Source organism: Drosophila sechellia, chromosome 2R (assembly GCF_004382195.2).
Source record: "Drosophila sechellia strain sech25 chromosome 2R, ASM438219v1, whole genome shotgun sequence".
NCBI classification, from domain to species: Eukaryota; Metazoa; Arthropoda; class Insecta; order Diptera; family Drosophilidae; genus Drosophila; species Drosophila sechellia.
Genome location: NC_045950.1, coordinates 9527104 through 9542458, shown reverse-complemented (window position 1 = coordinate 9542458; position 15355 = coordinate 9527104). Strand labels below are relative to the sequence as shown.

Genomic DNA, 15355 nt, shown 5'->3' with positions numbered 1-15355 from the left:
TACTAAATAGGTAAAAATTATGGTAAAAATTTGATTAGGACTTTGAGTTGGTCCTACTTTGTTTGGCCATTGGCACTAAAAGATCGTCGCTGCCTTTTACAACACTGCACTTGCAAGCCGGGCTTTGTTATCGCACAAATTTTATGTTAACAAAAGAAAACTTCGATCTGCTCCATGGTGAGTATTCTTAAGTTATATCCTATATGTTTTTTATTAGGCGATCTCTGCAGATCGGCTTAGCCCCCCTGATCGTGCTAGTCCTCGCTTGCCTGGGAAACACGGCCAGCGAGAAGTTGCCCAACATTCTGCTGATACTGTCCGACGATCAGGATGTGGAGCTGCGCGGTATGTTTCCCATGGAGCAGACGATCCAGCTGCTGGGTTTCGGTGGCGCCCTGTTCCACAACGCCTACACGCCCTCGCCCATCTGCTGTCCGGCGAGGACGAGCCTGCTGACGGGCATGTATGCGCACAATCACGGCACCCGGAACAATTCCGTAAGTGGTGGTTGCTACGGACCGCACTGGCGGCGGGCCCTGGAGCCCCGGGCTTTGCCGTACATCTTGCAGCAGCACGGATACAATACCTTCTTTGGCGGGAAGTACTTGAATCAGTACTGGGGCGCTGGGGATGTGCCGAAGGGTTGGAACCACTTCTATGGCCTTCACGGGAACTCTAGATACTATAACTACACACTGCGCGAAAATGCCGGCAACGTGCACTACGAGTCGACCTACCTAACCGATCTGCTAAGAGATCGCGCCGCTGACTTCCTAAGAAATGCTACACAATCCTCCGAACCGTTCTTCGCGATGGTAGCGCCACCGGCAGCCCATGAACCTTTCACTCCTGCGCCAAGACATGAGGGTGTGTTCTCTCATGTAGAAGCCCTACGCACACCCAGCTTCAATCAAGTTAAGCAGGGTAAGGTTGTTATCAAATGATATCTATACCACCAATATACATATATAAGTACACTTTCAGATAAGCACTGGTTGGTGCGAGCAGCACGTCGTCTGCCCAACGAAACCATCAACACCATAGACAAATATTTCCAGAAGCGCTGGGAAACGCTGCTAGCCGTGGACGAACTGGTCGTCACCTTGGTGGGGGTGCTAAACGATACGGAATCGTTGGAGAACACCTACATCATCTACACCTCGGATAACGGCTACCATGTGGGGCAGTTTGCACAGCCCTTCGATAAGAGGCAGCCCTACGAAACGGATATTAATGTACCGCTGTTAATCCGTGGACCTGGAATAGCACCTGAGAGCCACATTGACACTGCCGTCAGTCTAGTGGACTTGGCACCGACTATATTCGCCTGGGCCGACATCGACACACCATCCTACATGGATGGGCAATCATTTCACGAGCTTTTGCTAAACAAAAGGCGAAGGGTTCCATTTTTCGAGCGTTCCCTGTTGATCGAGTACTGGGGCGAGGGAACTCTGGCAACCTACAATCCCGAATGCCCTTGGCCAGAAAAGGATCGTTTGGCGCAGTGCACCCCTGCAGCGGATTGCCATTGCCAGGATTCATGGAACAACACCTACGCCTGCCTAAGAAATATTCGTCATCGCGAGGATCGCATTTACTGCGAATTTCGTGATAATGAGGTAAAGTAGCATTTCACATTTACCTTTACATATTCCATATGTTTATATTTCAGAACTTTTTGGAGGCTTATGACCTCCAACTGGATCCCTTTCAAATGACCAACATTGCCTACGATCTGCTGCCCATTGAACGAGCTTTGTATTCGTTGCGTCTCAAGAATCTCACACAGTGTTCGGGCCACTCGTGTTTTGTATAGATGCATATTCATATTACTTCTAACCTAACCAAATAGTCATCCAAATCCAAATTCGAACACGCTTGGCGCATATAGTTTTTGGGATATTTTTGTATTCAGATATCATGTGATTTATGTTGCTATATACATAGTCTCAAATTAATCGAATTTTAAATTCTAAAGTTACACTTATTTGGAACCGTTTTAGTACTGAAAACATAAATACGTTAGTTGAGGGAACTGGTTAAATGAGTGAGATTGCTTACGATCTGATCGGGACGTCCCCTTCCGGACACGATGGTACGACCATTTCTATCGATTGTGACAGTGCGTCCGTCCGGACGCTTCCAAACGGAGACATTGTTGTCCCAAATTCCTGCCTGATCTTCGCGAGCCACAAAGTTCTCACCCTGGACGCGGGCATCGTTGATTCCGCGGCGGAAACGTTGAGCGGAGAAGCCACCGTTACCGAAATCAACAGTGCGATCTGGTCGCTCCACACGGAACTGCGGACTGCGGCGGCTGCGTTGAATATAGACGCCGCCATTGCCAATGGTTACGGTGCGATCTGGACGTGCCACATGAAGCTGTGGACTGCGCCGGCTGCGCTGAATGTAGAATCCTCCGTTTCCAACGTCAACAGTGCGACCGGGACGCTCTACGTGAAACTGTGGACTGCGACGGGCGCGTTGTGGAATTCCCACACTCTTTGCACCATTGGCACCTACGTTTTGGGCGGAATAATTGGGACCACTGATGGTGTGGGAAGCTGAAATTATGAACATAGCGTTAGAATCTTGGAGAATCCGTATAGAGACCTAAACTTACCTGGTCCACCAACGTTCTTTCGGTTAACAAACGTGTTGCCCGCCTCATCGGTGTACACATGCTCACCCCGCTGAGGAGCGTTTTCGAACTGGCCACCCACTCCCGGCACGCTGTAGGTGCCTTCATTCTGGCCCCTTATATAGACCTGGTTGCCCGGAGAACCGAAGACATGCGGCCCGTTGCGACCGTCGTAGGTGTGTTGTGGTTCCGCAGCTGCCAGGATTGCAATAATGTCATGAAATATATTATATTAAATATTTAGAGATACTACTTACCGACGCAGATAACGCCACAGACAGCCAGTGCAATCAATGCAAACGATTTCATAGTGATCTGTTCCAGAGCCCAGCTTCAACTGAGTGCAATCGAACGGCTTCAAGTATTTATAGCCGGCAAGTAGCCATCGAATTATCATCTGGATGATGAGCTTGTTTACAGCGATCGTTCAGAAAATCCCAAACGTCACAATCCGATCTGAAATGGGTGTGCGATCGGGAATTTCTGAAAAGATGCCGCCCTGACCCGCACTAAACCATTAAGCATCCACATAAGGTTGCTCAAATGCAATCGCTTATTTGGAAAAGCTGCCATAACTAGTTTAGTACTCGTATACCATGTAACTTCTGCTACTAAATTATATTATAATATGACAAGAGCATCAACTGCATAGGTCTTTTTAGCACGTGCTTATATTGTTTCGTCGAGTTGAATCAAACTGTCGGGTTTTCTTAGCCACCAGATAGTTGCATTTAAAGTAGATTGCTTTTGACACGAGAATATATTCCTGGAAGTCTCTTGTCGCTACTATTTTGTGGCCAACAAGTGCAGTAAATATTGGCTAAGTGAAACTCTTTTCAGATATTGCAAGCCCATTTTCTGCTGTCACTTGGGATAAAAAGAAAATAGATTTTCTAAGGCATTCATTTATCTTTGGATTTAAGCGAAACTTGAGGCTATATATGAGATGGACTAATTTACAAGTGTTGTCTAATAATTTCTGCTTAAAAGTGTTTTCGGCTTAAAAGCTAATGAAAATCTAATTATATGAGTTATTATAACTATAGACTGATAGTGAAAAGGTAATGCGTATTCAAATTTTATTTTTAATTTTTGAAAATACATTGTTTTTTCGAACGTTTATATATTTTAATGATGACGAGAATTATATCAAAATAATCTTATGTAATTACCAGGAATATTATTGGAATATATTATTTCAAAAGCAATATCCAAATCAAATTATCCAAATCCAAATTACTTGGAATATTCAAATTTACTATATATTTCGAATTCAATAAAAAAATCAGTTTGAAATGGATAAGATTTGTAATATATTTTTTGACATTTTTTAGTGACACCGTCTACCTTATCTGGTGGTCACTGTATTCCCCCGCTTGTTGGATGCGCCCATCCATTTGAATACAGACTGGCGCATGCACTGTCTTCTGGTGGAGCCAAATTCGATTCGCTTGCCCTCATGTTTATTTAATCTGATCAATTGGCGCACCGTGTCACATAAATTTGGACAATTTTAAAAATGCACAAAATACACTAAATTTGCTGGTTGTTTGTCTTGGCCAGACCAGGATGCCAAGGATGCCCAAGGTGCCCAAGATGCCCACGACAAATAGACGACACTTGTGACCAAAACCATTGCCACAAACAGGGGTTTGGCTCTTGGCTTTTGTTGGCTTCTGGACACGTCGATGTCGGATGATGTTGGTGCAACTCAACACCTTGGCAAATGAAAAGAAATTGCCCGGCGTAGCCCGGCCTGGGCTGTTCTCTCCGGATGTTTCCGGTTGCACGTGCAGATGTCTCAATAGCCCCCCAGTTCATCTAGCTCCGTTCGCCAAACAAAATACTTCAGTGCAATTGCATTTAAATCAGTTGGCCGTGGTGCTCGTGCGTTGTTTTCCTTTCGAATCCTTCGGATCCTTCGAATCCGTCGGGACCTCCGTGTGCGCGGCACCCACATAAATTATGCAAAATTTTTTCCCAGCCAGCAAGGCGAAGGAGTATAGGATGTGTAGGAGTTGGAGGAGCAGAAGGTCCATGTCCCTGTGGCCTGTGCGCCATTTGTTCATTTCGAGACCAATAAAATGAGGCATTTCAAAGTTGTAAATATGCTGCTGCCATTCGACGTTCAGTGTCTGCGGCTCGTAAACTGTCGGCCAGTGTTTTGTCGGTAATTTTCTATTTGCCACAGTTGCGTTGCGCTTAATGAATTGCTTGTGTGCGGCTTGTTGCATATGCATAAGCTGGGGGCGGGCGAAAAAAAGACAACCCGTCTATTTCTATATTGCATTTAAATGCGCCTCCGGCGAACCTTTCATTCGTTCATTTCCATATTTAGTCGTAGCGACTTGGGGCTACCAGCGCTTTCTTTGTGTCCGCCGTGTAACATAATATTTTACTCAGGGATCGCAGCGAAAAACAGTGGAAAAATTTGTTTGGCCAGCGGATGGATGGACAGCTGTAAAATGGGAATAGAAAAAACAAACGGAATGGCTCGTGCCATGTCATGTTTTGTGATGCACGGGTCCAAGGATGCGCGCCGGGTGTCCTTTTTGCGCCCCTTTGTCATGTCGCTCGAATGGCGCACAGCCACCCACCCAACCAGCCGGGCATCAGAGCATCCAGGCATTCGAGCATCCCAGTATCCTCGCATCCTCGCTTCCTCGAACCCATCACCTCCTTTGAGCACTCACCGTGACAAGGCAACCGAATTGAGGCATAAGTAGGAATCGCTGTAATATTGCCAGGCAACAACCCATCCGAGTTGCTGGCCAGTTCGGATCACTTTGCAGTTCAGTTCTTAGTTCGGTTCGGTTCTTGTCGTTGGGCCACCGAAAAAGTTTAAGCCAAGACAATGCGACATAATCGAAAAACAACAGACGGATGAATTCGCGTGAATTATGCTGAAATTGTGGAGCTACCCTCTCTCATCTGCCAGTTGGGGAGCTGAAATGTTTACTTTTGATTGACAACGCTGTTTGATAAGAACGTCTCTGGCCGGGATTACAAAGATCCATTTCAGGGGGACATGATGCACTTCATCAGAGTGTGGTTCATGGTTGGGGAGGAGCTAGTGCTGGGCGGTTAAAGTATATTTATGCATGTTTATATTTGATATTAGATGTTTATATAAAAATATGAGTATTTTAATTAAAATTATAAGCTAGCTTTGATTTAGAATATAAAATAGTACATTTAACTAATAATTTTTTCACTTCATTACTTATCGTTTAATCATTTAGTTTCAAAATAAATGTTTAATTAGGTAGTCAAATTCTCTAATTATAGTTTCATCAGTCTTAAGCATTGCCTAAAACACCTTAAAACACATTTTTTAAGATTTTTACTTTAAAATAGTTAAGGTACGAAATAGTTACAGCAACATCACTACCAAAACTACGATTTTGAATTGTTTATACGCTTTAGGGACTCCTTGAGTCAGCAAAGTCTAAACCAAACCGAATATAATCCGGATACAAATTGGTTTCAGCCAAGAAGTATGCAACTCTTTGCAGTCGCCTGCATGGACGCTAGCAATCGAAAACTGTTGCATACTTGGCAGCTGCACAGAAATATATGTACCTATATACGAATATAGCCCCACTTTGGGGCCATGTATGCGTGCTGGACTATTTATCAATTTATTACGCGCAAAAAGTTAGCTGTGCGACTATAAGCCAACTGTCGCTGCCAGCGATATGTGGCATAAACCTGTTGTATCCGCATCCTGACATCGTTCAATGCTCATTGGGAATAAGCGGTAGTGTGCGTGCCGCAAAATTAGCCAGGCACACGTACGACATACATATGTATATATAGATAGATATATATATACGGAAATCTGGGCATCAGGTGGCTGGGGCTTTGTTAACGGATTTATGCAGCCATAATAAAACTTGCGCGCTGCAAATTGATTTATGGATGGTAGAGCGCGCAAACAATTGCAGATACACTACTATTCTATCTATTTTAGCTCGTAGGACCTCTGCTGGCTGGAAAACTTTTAATTTTCTAAATGTATTCGCCGACAGAGAACTTGATGCCTTCGATACGCAACGCACATAAAGAAGCAAAGCCAACTGGCGGGAAAACCAAGTTGGAGTTGGGCGCACATCCGTCCCAGAGAGAGCCGAGCTGCAATTTAATGGCGAGGCCAACGTAAAAACTGGAAAATTATGACCAAAATGAGAATTTAATCGAAATACGTGAGTGGAAAAATGAAAATTTGACTGCAACTTGGGAACGCGTCTGACTGGCCGAAGACCGAAGCTTTCTCACCTTTCTTCTCTCCGGGCAATGCTGTGCAGTCAGCGAAAGGGGATTCGATGTATTCATACGCAATGTAGTACATTGAAGGTCTTGTTATAAATATAAGGATAAATGATTATTAACAGCAAACATTTTCATTTTAATAACCATTCTATATATATATCAGTTTAGCTACATAACCAATAATTTTCAAAAACTTGATTAGCTCTAGTCTTCATTTGGTTGGCTATTTATAATTTGATAGAAAGTTAGTAAGTTATAAGAAGAAAGTATATTTCTTTAACTTTGCTTAACTTAAAACCCAATAATTTTGAACAGTGCACAAGTAGCTAGGCAACAGGCGGCGGAAAGCAGCATAAAGTACCCAGTGCAAGCTCATGCAACTTTTATCATGGCCACAAATGCTACTGCTGGTAGATCCTGGTAGCTGGTTGGTGGGTTTCTGGTTGCTGGAGCATCCTGGCGCATCACGGCGCATCCTGCCATCATCATCAACACTGGCTTCATCTGCTTATGCGTTGCCTTGAGGCCCACGCCCACCGAAAGCCGCCCACTCGCTCTAGGAAATAGCACAAATTAATGCCACCGACTCTCGCTGTCTTTCCACCGTTGCGTCTGTCTTTAGCTTTACCGTTGCCCCGGAATCGCGTTGCACGTTCCCTTATTTTTTTGCCCGATTCCCATACGCAGGCAGACAGACAGACAGACAATTCTCAAATGAGTCAACAATAGTAAAATGCTTTATTTTATTACCAGCCAGAGAGCCGCCTTCGCCAAGAGATCGGCCAGAGGAGCTACCTTCTAGGAGATTGTTTTCCTGCCTTCAACTTTCACGCAACTCGAAAGTTGTTGATCTTTAATTACTGGTTCAGTTGGCAGTGCTCACTTACTACTCGACTTCATTTCTTCAACTAACCTTCTAATTTACAATTTGTATTCAGCCCTTGGTAGTGCCAGTTAATGTCTTTTGTACATCATCTACTTTGTAGATGATGTAAGTATCTGCGCCATTTGAAGAATATTTCGCTTGAGACCGATAGTGTGCACTAGATGCATTTAGGCGCTAAATATTTAATTCCCCGTTGGCAACATCCGTTGCTAATTGCTTATAATTAACTAAATGACAGCCGGGCCGCGGACGTGACGGCAACTTCATCTGGAGCTCATAAAGCAATCACATGCACTTGCACAACTATAAAAACTTCCGTGTCCTGTCCCGAGTCCTTGGTCCGCCGTCCGCCGTCCTCTGTCCCACGTCCTTCGTCCTTCGTCCTTGATACTAGCTTGTCCGTCTCTTTCGGCTGTCATGCTATTGCCATTAGCCTGGCCTTTACTGCTCTGCAACATTTCCTTTTGCGACTTCTTTCCTTGGGCTCGCATTCTCCTCCTTTCCTTTCCGCAGTGCCATTCCCCAATTTTTTTCTTCCAAGCTGCCGTCCGAGTTTTGGCAATTTTCCATATGCAACACGCAACAGACGTTTTTATGTTTTCTGTGTGCGCCGCCCATAAAAAAGTAAACGAGCGGCATCCGAGGAGGCGACGGTTCATGGTCACGGTCTTCATCTTCATCTCCGTCTCCATGTCCGTTTCTGAAACTGGTGAACTGCTGGAGCTGTAGCTGTAGCTGGAGATCCGGAAGGGATGACAATGGATCCGGGCAAGGCAATGGAAGTCAATTATCGAATTAATTTAGTTGCCCAGTGTCCGGGAAGTGGGCAATGGTTGCGTTTGCACTTCATGCACATCATAAATGCGAACGGCAATGACTAGAATTGGGGATTATGGCGATTAAGCCCGGATAGCTGGAGCGGAATTCAAATTGTTTTTGCCAGTCAGTCAGTCCGGGGGGGCAGGACGGTGCGGTGCGGCATCTGGGCATGATTGTGAAATCCAGCAATTAATTAAATTATCCGGCGAAATGAAATTTTTGTCGCCGAAAGCAACAGCTAGCCGGCCCCGCGAACATTCCCCGCAATATGCATGTATCCGTGTCCAGGACCTCGTCCTGCTCGTCCCTCGTCCTTGTCCGTGTAATTGATTCGTTAATCCGCATATTGACAGCGGTGCCTGCGGTGGCTTTATGGAAATATGTCCCCAGGCTCAGCCGCATCGGTACTTCGCGGCCCTGTTGAAAGGATTTGTCCGGGCGCATATCGCACCACTGCCAGTTCCCGCGTCCTGTGTCCTGCATCCTGCATCCTGCGTCCTGTCACTGCGACTCTGGCTAAGTAATTTAATTACATGCCGCAAAATTATCGCAATATTGTTTATTGGCCAGCGGCGCTTGACGCATTTTGCGTGAGATTAATCCGACATTCTTTGCCCTGAACAATCCGCTAATCTGTGGCGGGAGTTTGCCGCAATTTGTCAATATGCAGGAAAATAATACAAAATCACGCAGGACCACATTGCGTATACGCAACGTTAGCATTGACAGTTTTGCGGGCGCATCGAAGCACTCGATTATAGAAAATAGGAGGTACTACTTATATCTATAAACTATAGTTAACTATATTTTTCCACAATGAAACTTTTCTGGATGAGCAACCCTAAATCCCCCAAGTTCGAATATAAATGAAGCTAGCAAACCATTGTCTTAATAAAGACGTGAATCAAAAGCACAAGTATAACTCCTTCGTATGATGCAATTAAAAAAGGCGGTTTACTTTGTTTGCAGCATCTTGCGATTAATACAAGGGGATATATGTACACAAGTCATTCCCCCGATAATTTTGCAAACTAAACAGCAAACAATGCGTTTATTCGTATTGCCTGCTTCATTGGCATTGTTGGGGGACTATAAAGTGATGGTAAAACTTTTAATCAAAAGCGAATGCGCTCTGTGCCCGCTAATTACATTAGTTCTGCCTGCTGCTGCGGGTTGGCTTATATATGTATGTAAGTATGTACGAGTTACATGTGGATACACGTAGATGGTGCTACTGGATGCTGCAGTTGCTCCCGCTGAATGTTTGAATATTTTCAATTATTTCGAGCGGCGCATTGTGCTGACTTTGGCATTGACAGCATGCAGGATAACACACACACACACCTTCTCAAACTCTCACACACACACTCGCAGCGACAGAAGGAAATAGGAAATGTTATTGTCGCTGTGCATCCCCATTCCATTTCCCTTTCCACTTCCATTGGCAAAAGTTTTGGTATAAAACAAAAATCTGATTTACATGGGCGAGAAAACAATACGCCCGTTGGGAAATCGGAGTGGGCGTGGTGGGTGGGTATCATTTACCCATGCGCCCATGGCTGCACATATGTACGTACGTATGTAGTATGTAGTGTGTGGGTGGGCAACAAAGGACATCTCATGTTAAACAGCTGTCGGAAGCCGCCGGCGCAGTCGTCGTACGTGTGCGAAAACTTGACACAATGAAGCAGTTGCCGCTGGTCGGAAAAGGCAAGGGGGGTGGGGCATGTTGCCGCGGGAGTGGCGGGGAGTGGGCGTGGGCGGACTGGTGACATTGCGACTCTTATCGGGCCACGTTGTCAAAGTTGTGCGGCAGACACCTGTTGCCAGCCAGCGCGTGGAAAACTCGAAGCCCCATTGAAGTCCATCCTGTTGTGGTCAGGAAAATGAACTCCAAACAATGTTTACTCAAATGAATATTAAGAATAAGTTAGATATATTATAAATATAGATCCCATATTAAATTTATATGGAAATTAAATAATAACTGGAAACACCACGCTCTTGTCACGAACCAAGTAGGTAAAAGCATTTAGTTTTCAGTCTAGACAGCTTCACATTTGTCTTATTCTTTACAAAACTATAACTGACAGCATGATTTTCCTACAATTCTGGTGGGCGCTGATGGTGTTCAGTAGTCCTGGCTCCGCCCAGCAGATCTCCGCCGAGGAGGAGAAGCACCCGGTGGAGGGCAGCGATAAGTTGCTCAGCTTCAGCCGGGCAGTGGAGCTGGTACGTCCCGAGTTGCAGGAGCTTAAGGCTTCTTACAGCGGCCGCCAGGAGCAGGATGCTCTCAAGCAGCGGGATCGGCGCAATTCAATTGACAATATGCTGGCCAGTTATGCCCAAGGGGATGTCGGGAAATCGAAGGATGAATCTGATGATGAAGAGCGAATGCTGCAGGAGGCGGCGGATGCTTGGTTCCGTGACATTCAGGCCAGCATGGAGAAGAGCAATCCCTATAAGAAGCGATCTGGTGACAAACAGCAGCGATCCATAGCCAAGAATATTATCGACCAGCATGCCAAGGCACTGGAGCGCACCGAGGTGGGGAAGGTTAAGCTGAAGTACAAGCAATTGGGCGATGACACCATCGTTCGCAAGTTCCAGGTGACTAAGTACCCTGAGCTTACGCATAACACTGGGATGACCCACCTAGACGTCAAGCTGAAGCAGGTGCAGCAGATGCTGACCGACCAGGAGAGTCTGGAGGCCAGGCAGATGGAGAAGAAGAATGAGGGGCCGAAAAAGGTCGAAGAATCGAAATGGGTGGACAAGTTGCCCGAGTTCGGTGATAACCCCATTCCGGATGGCATCTACGAGAGTACACTCAATCGCCTGGCCTTTCCCTATGCTTCGTCGCACAAGCTGGCCCACGAGGCCAACTACAAGCTCTCCAAGATCGAGCAGGAGGCGTCCGAGAAGGGCCCCAGCAAGCACTCCAAACCTGGCCGGATCAGCGAAGGTTTTGTGAAGCAGCTCAAGCGGAGCTCGTGCAGTGGCTTCAATCCGATGAATGAGATCAAACTGAAGACCAGCAGTCGACTGATGCTCAAGGGCCTAGGTCCATCGCTTCCAAGTAACGCTCTGCTGGACATCCATCGCAATCAAATGGTGGACAGCATGATCCGACGGAGGGAGCTGGAGGTACAACAGCAGAAGCACCAGCAGCAGCAGCAGCAACTGGAGTCTAATGAGGATAACGACGATGTGGATCAGCGAATGGGAATTAATAACTTGATGGCACAGAGTGAGAACTTGGAGTACCTACAGCCCGTCAATACCGGCATGGACGGGAATCGAATGATGGAGATGCCACAGAGCTACGACTACCGGGTGCACCAGTACGATCGATTTCATCCTCTGAACCAAAAGCAAATGTCTAATGTGGGGGACTACGAGAGGAGTAATCGCATGCCGCTCGACCTGGATCGCTTCAAGAGGGAACCGCATTCGGAGTCCTCTTTTCTGGAAGCCCCTAATGAATTACACTTAGACCATTTATCTGTAGAGGAACCGGTCCTTAAATCCGAGGATGAAAATATATCCGATCGTAAGATGGCCATGAAAATTTCAGAATTGGACATTAGGGATGACAAAGCCTTACATTCAACCGGCGATGGGGAATCCAAAGAAAAGGACACACATGAAGAGGTTAAATTGGAGAGCCTACATGAGGAGCTTAAGTTGGATGAGGAATCTTTAGTCAAGCCCGAAAGTAAACTTGATTCTGAGGTATCGTCCATCGATGGAAAATTTGAGGATAGGTCAGAGATCGAAGTGGAAAACAAGCCATTGGGTCCGGTAAAACGTGAAGCCAAGGCAGAGCTAACCAACCCAATGGGCAGTAAGCTGAAAGATGATGGATCCACTTTGGAAGCTAAATCAAGTGCAGAGTCGCCTTTAAAAGGAGATATACCACTGAATTTGGCCAGAAAAAACGAACTCAATGTAAGTACGGGTGCAGATTTGTCCTCCATCTCCAAAAAGCAAAACAGTTTGAAGAAACGTAAAAGTTCTGAAACGGATGATGGTTCCGATAAGCATGACAGTAATCCCGATTGTGACACGGAGTGCAAGTCGGAGGATGCGGAAAAGTCGGAAACGGATGCCGAGAAGGACGACAGCATTGTCAAAGTCAACATCAAGCTAAAGCTCCAGGAACCGGTAGAGGAGAAATCAGAATGCGAGGAAATCAGTAAAGTGGTGGCCAAAGGGGCTGTTGCATCGGCTCCGAGAGTGAATCCCGATGCTGTGGTGAAACTGTTGGCCAATGAATTGTCCATGGACAAGGACCGTGGAAAGCGGCAAGTGAGGCATCGAAGATATCGTAGACAGAACAGGAGATCCAAGAGATCGCTGGAGGATAACGAGCTGGAGCAACAGCAACACGCATCAGATGATAAGCAACATACAATGTCCAAACGTTTGGTTCCTCTGCTGGATGACTTCGAAGACCACAATGGCAATCGTGCTGGTTTCGGGAATCTGGGTAATGGTATGCTCACACCGGATGCAGAGTATTCGGGTGAAAGGTCATATCCAAGCCATGAAATGCTGGCTCACTTTGATGAACTAGAAACTGCTCATGACAGCGATTCCATGGTGCCGATCTACGATCCCACTAAGGTCGTGGTACCCATGGTGAATCAGCGAACCAATGGCGGCTTTCAGGGGCAGCAGCCTGTGCAGATTCAATTTTCACAGCAGCAGCCGCAGCAGCAGATGCAGCAACCACTGCAGCAGCCACAACAGCAGCAACAACAGCAACAGCAGCAACAACAGCAACAAGTGCAACAGCCGCAACAGCCGCAACAAAACGATCTAAATCGTCAGCGTCACCAATCAAGTAATTTCCAGGCCAGTTTTAATCTAAGCCATTTCTTCAATGAGTTGGAAAAGTTGCAAAATATGAAGACACCACAGCCACAACAACAACAGCAGCAAAAGGTGCAACAGCAATTAATGCCACAACAGCAACCGATGCCGCATCAATTCCAGTTGCCGCAACAGCAAATGCCGGTGCAACGAAATATCCAACAATTGCCCGAAAAGCCCATTTCGCCACCTATTAAATCCTTTGGAGCCCATCGCTACTTTGGACCCTTCTTCAACAAGCAAATTAAGCACGATCCTTACATGGCGGCGATAGGAACTGTGACTACTTTGGATCCCAGATGTGTTGCCATTACGGCTACGGTCCCCACTCCAGCTGGAAATATAACTAGCGCCTTTACTTTGCCTGCGAATTGCACAACTACTACGGTGCCCACCAGTCCAGTGTCATCCACACCAGCCCCATGTACCAATCAATCGAGTCAAACGGATATTGCTTGCCGTGCTCCGGATGCGATGAAACTCAACGTTTCCATAAATGCCAATTTGTGCGGGGATCCTAAAACCAAACAGTTCTATGGCAATGGCTCCATAAGTCTGTTGCCCGGTTATAAGGCGTTGCATTCTGAATTGAACCTTGGCTATCAGAATGATCCACATCATGGAAATGCTGCACTATTGGAGAACGATCTAGATGATCTGAAGGCCAAGGACGAAAGACGTATACGCGATGTGGGCGAAGAGTCCAGAGATGAGTGGGAGCCAAAAACTGGAAATGAGAAGCCCAGAAAGCAGGAGGGTCAGATAAGAAGGCCAAGTATTAAGTGGAACCGAAAGCATAAGAATCGCCAAAAGGCTGCGAAGGCAAAGTTAAAAGAGCGTCCTAATGATGCCTCCAAAGAAGGCACACAAGGAGGTACAAAAGATGCATCAAATGTGGCTACAAATGAAGGCCAAAAATCACCAGGAAAGTGGTAATTAATCAAAGGGTTAATAAACTGGACTACCTTTTTTTAATTCGTATTTTTTTTGCTTATTTTAGCCACCGACCTCGGATAGAAATACCGGATTCCCGATCGGAAAGTTACGATAAGCTAATCACGGGCAAAATCTCCGAGGACATAGTTTCTGCTGTCTTCGAGGCAGTGGAAAATGATCCCGGCATGGACCGCTTACTGGCGGTTCTGGAGAGGAATCGCAAGTGCGCACAGACGCAGACCAAGAACTTCTACCAAATCCGCAACGACAAGACCGAGAGTTATCTACGTCACACGGAGACCATGTTGCGGGACACAATGGAGGCGATTAGCGGCATAATTGATGAGCAGGTGCGACGAAGAGCATGCATTCCTTTGCGCCCGGATCTCCAGGACTTCTATGACCTAATTCTCAAGACATCGAACGAGCAGCAAAAGTGTCGCGAGAAGCGACAGAGTACACTTCAAATCCTTGCCGAGGATTTCAGCCAGGATGTGCGATTGCTCGATCCGACTAAGATCAGCCAAAAGTCGAGGATCGTCAAGAAGTTACTGCGGCAGTACGAGGATCTCCCGATGGAGGATCAACAGGCGGCGGTTCGAGTGCGCGATGAGTTGCTCCTGGATCTGGTTTATCTCCAGAAGATGGCCGAATCCGCGGAGCGCAATCAACGTAACGCCCGTTTGCAGGAGGTGCTCAAACAGACCAGCCTGGACGAGGTCCTGGAGAAGAGCCTAACCACCGAGTACTCTCCGCGCTTTATAAAACTGCTAAAGACGGCAGAGCTTTATAAGGAGGCGGGCGAGCAGCAGGCCAAGGCATTTGTGGGTCTTTAGTCTTCTTTTATTAACGTTTTAGATTTTTGTTTCAATTCATTAGTTGTTTTTTCCAATTAAAAATTCGCTTTGTTTGAGTTAATT

At 46.2% G+C, this 15355-nt stretch overlaps 3 protein-coding genes across 4 annotated transcripts; 2 read left to right on the top strand and 1 right to left on the bottom strand.

Moving 5' to 3' along the window:
• The first annotated feature begins 89 nt into the window (after nt 1-89).
• On the top strand, nt 90-1973 carry LOC6608992 (N-acetylglucosamine-6-sulfatase). Its single transcript, XM_002033669.2, has 4 exons — nt 90-177; nt 231-924; nt 985-1622; nt 1676-1973. Exons 1-4 carry the CDS (start codon nt 175-177, stop codon nt 1817-1819), a joined length of 1479 nt encoding a protein of 492 aa, XP_002033705.1. The 5' UTR covers nt 90-174; the 3' UTR covers nt 1820-1973.
• Nucleotides 1892-2992, bottom strand: LOC6608991 (immune-induced peptides). 2 transcript variants are annotated; one of them, XM_002033668.2, is made up of 4 exons: nt 2902-2992; nt 2627-2839; nt 2065-2567; nt 1892-2008 (listed from the first exon to the last, which is right to left on the bottom strand). In XM_002033668.2, exons 1-4 carry the CDS (start codon nt 2951-2953, stop codon nt 2003-2005), a joined length of 774 nt encoding a protein of 257 aa, XP_002033704.1. In that variant the 5' UTR covers nt 2954-2992; the 3' UTR covers nt 1892-2002. The 2 variants fall into 2 exon arrangements, with proteins under 2 accessions (XP_002033704.1, XP_032571730.1); XM_032715839.1 differs by lacking the exon at nt 1892-2008 and having other exon boundaries at nt 2026-2567.
• A 7687-nt stretch (nt 2993-10679) lies between these two features.
• LOC6608990 lies at nt 10680-15353 on the top strand. Its single transcript, XM_002033667.2, has 2 exons — nt 10680-14431; nt 14500-15353. Exons 1-2 carry the CDS (start codon nt 10716-10718, stop codon nt 15269-15271), a joined length of 4488 nt encoding a protein of 1495 aa, XP_002033703.1. The 5' UTR covers nt 10680-10715; the 3' UTR covers nt 15272-15353.
• Nucleotides 15354-15355: the final 2 nt, after the last annotated feature.

What these genes read in the sequence shown, in the direction of transcription:
- LOC6608990 (XM_002033667.2), top strand. Translation starts at nt 10,716, where the DNA reads ATGATTTTCCTACAATTCTGGTGGGCGCTGATGGTGTTCAGTAGTCCT. An exon ending in CAAAAATCACCAGGAAAGTG is followed by an intron (nt 14,432 to 14,499) that starts GTAATTAATCAA and finishes TGCTTATTTTAG; the next exon opens with CCACCGACCTCGGATAGAAA.
- LOC6608991 (XM_032715839.1), bottom strand. Translation starts at nt 2,953, where the DNA reads ATGAAATCGTTTGCATTGATTGCACTGGCTGTCTGTGGCGTTATCTGC. An exon ending in CTGTGGCGTTATCTGCGTCG is followed by an intron (nt 2,840 to 2,901) that starts GTAAGTAGTATC and finishes CAATCCTGGCAG; the next exon opens with CTGCGGAACCACAACACACC. An exon ending in AAAGAACGTTGGTGGACCAG is followed by an intron (nt 2,568 to 2,626) that starts GTAAGTTTAGGT and finishes TCATAATTTCAG; the next exon opens with CTTCCCACACCATCAGTGGT.
- LOC6608992 (XM_002033669.2), top strand. An exon ending in CTTCAATCAAGTTAAGCAGG is followed by an intron (nt 925 to 984) that starts GTAAGGTTGTTA and finishes GTACACTTTCAG; the next exon opens with ATAAGCACTGGTTGGTGCGA. An exon ending in GCGAATTTCGTGATAATGAG is followed by an intron (nt 1,623 to 1,675) that starts GTAAAGTAGCAT and finishes TTTATATTTCAG; the next exon opens with AACTTTTTGGAGGCTTATGA.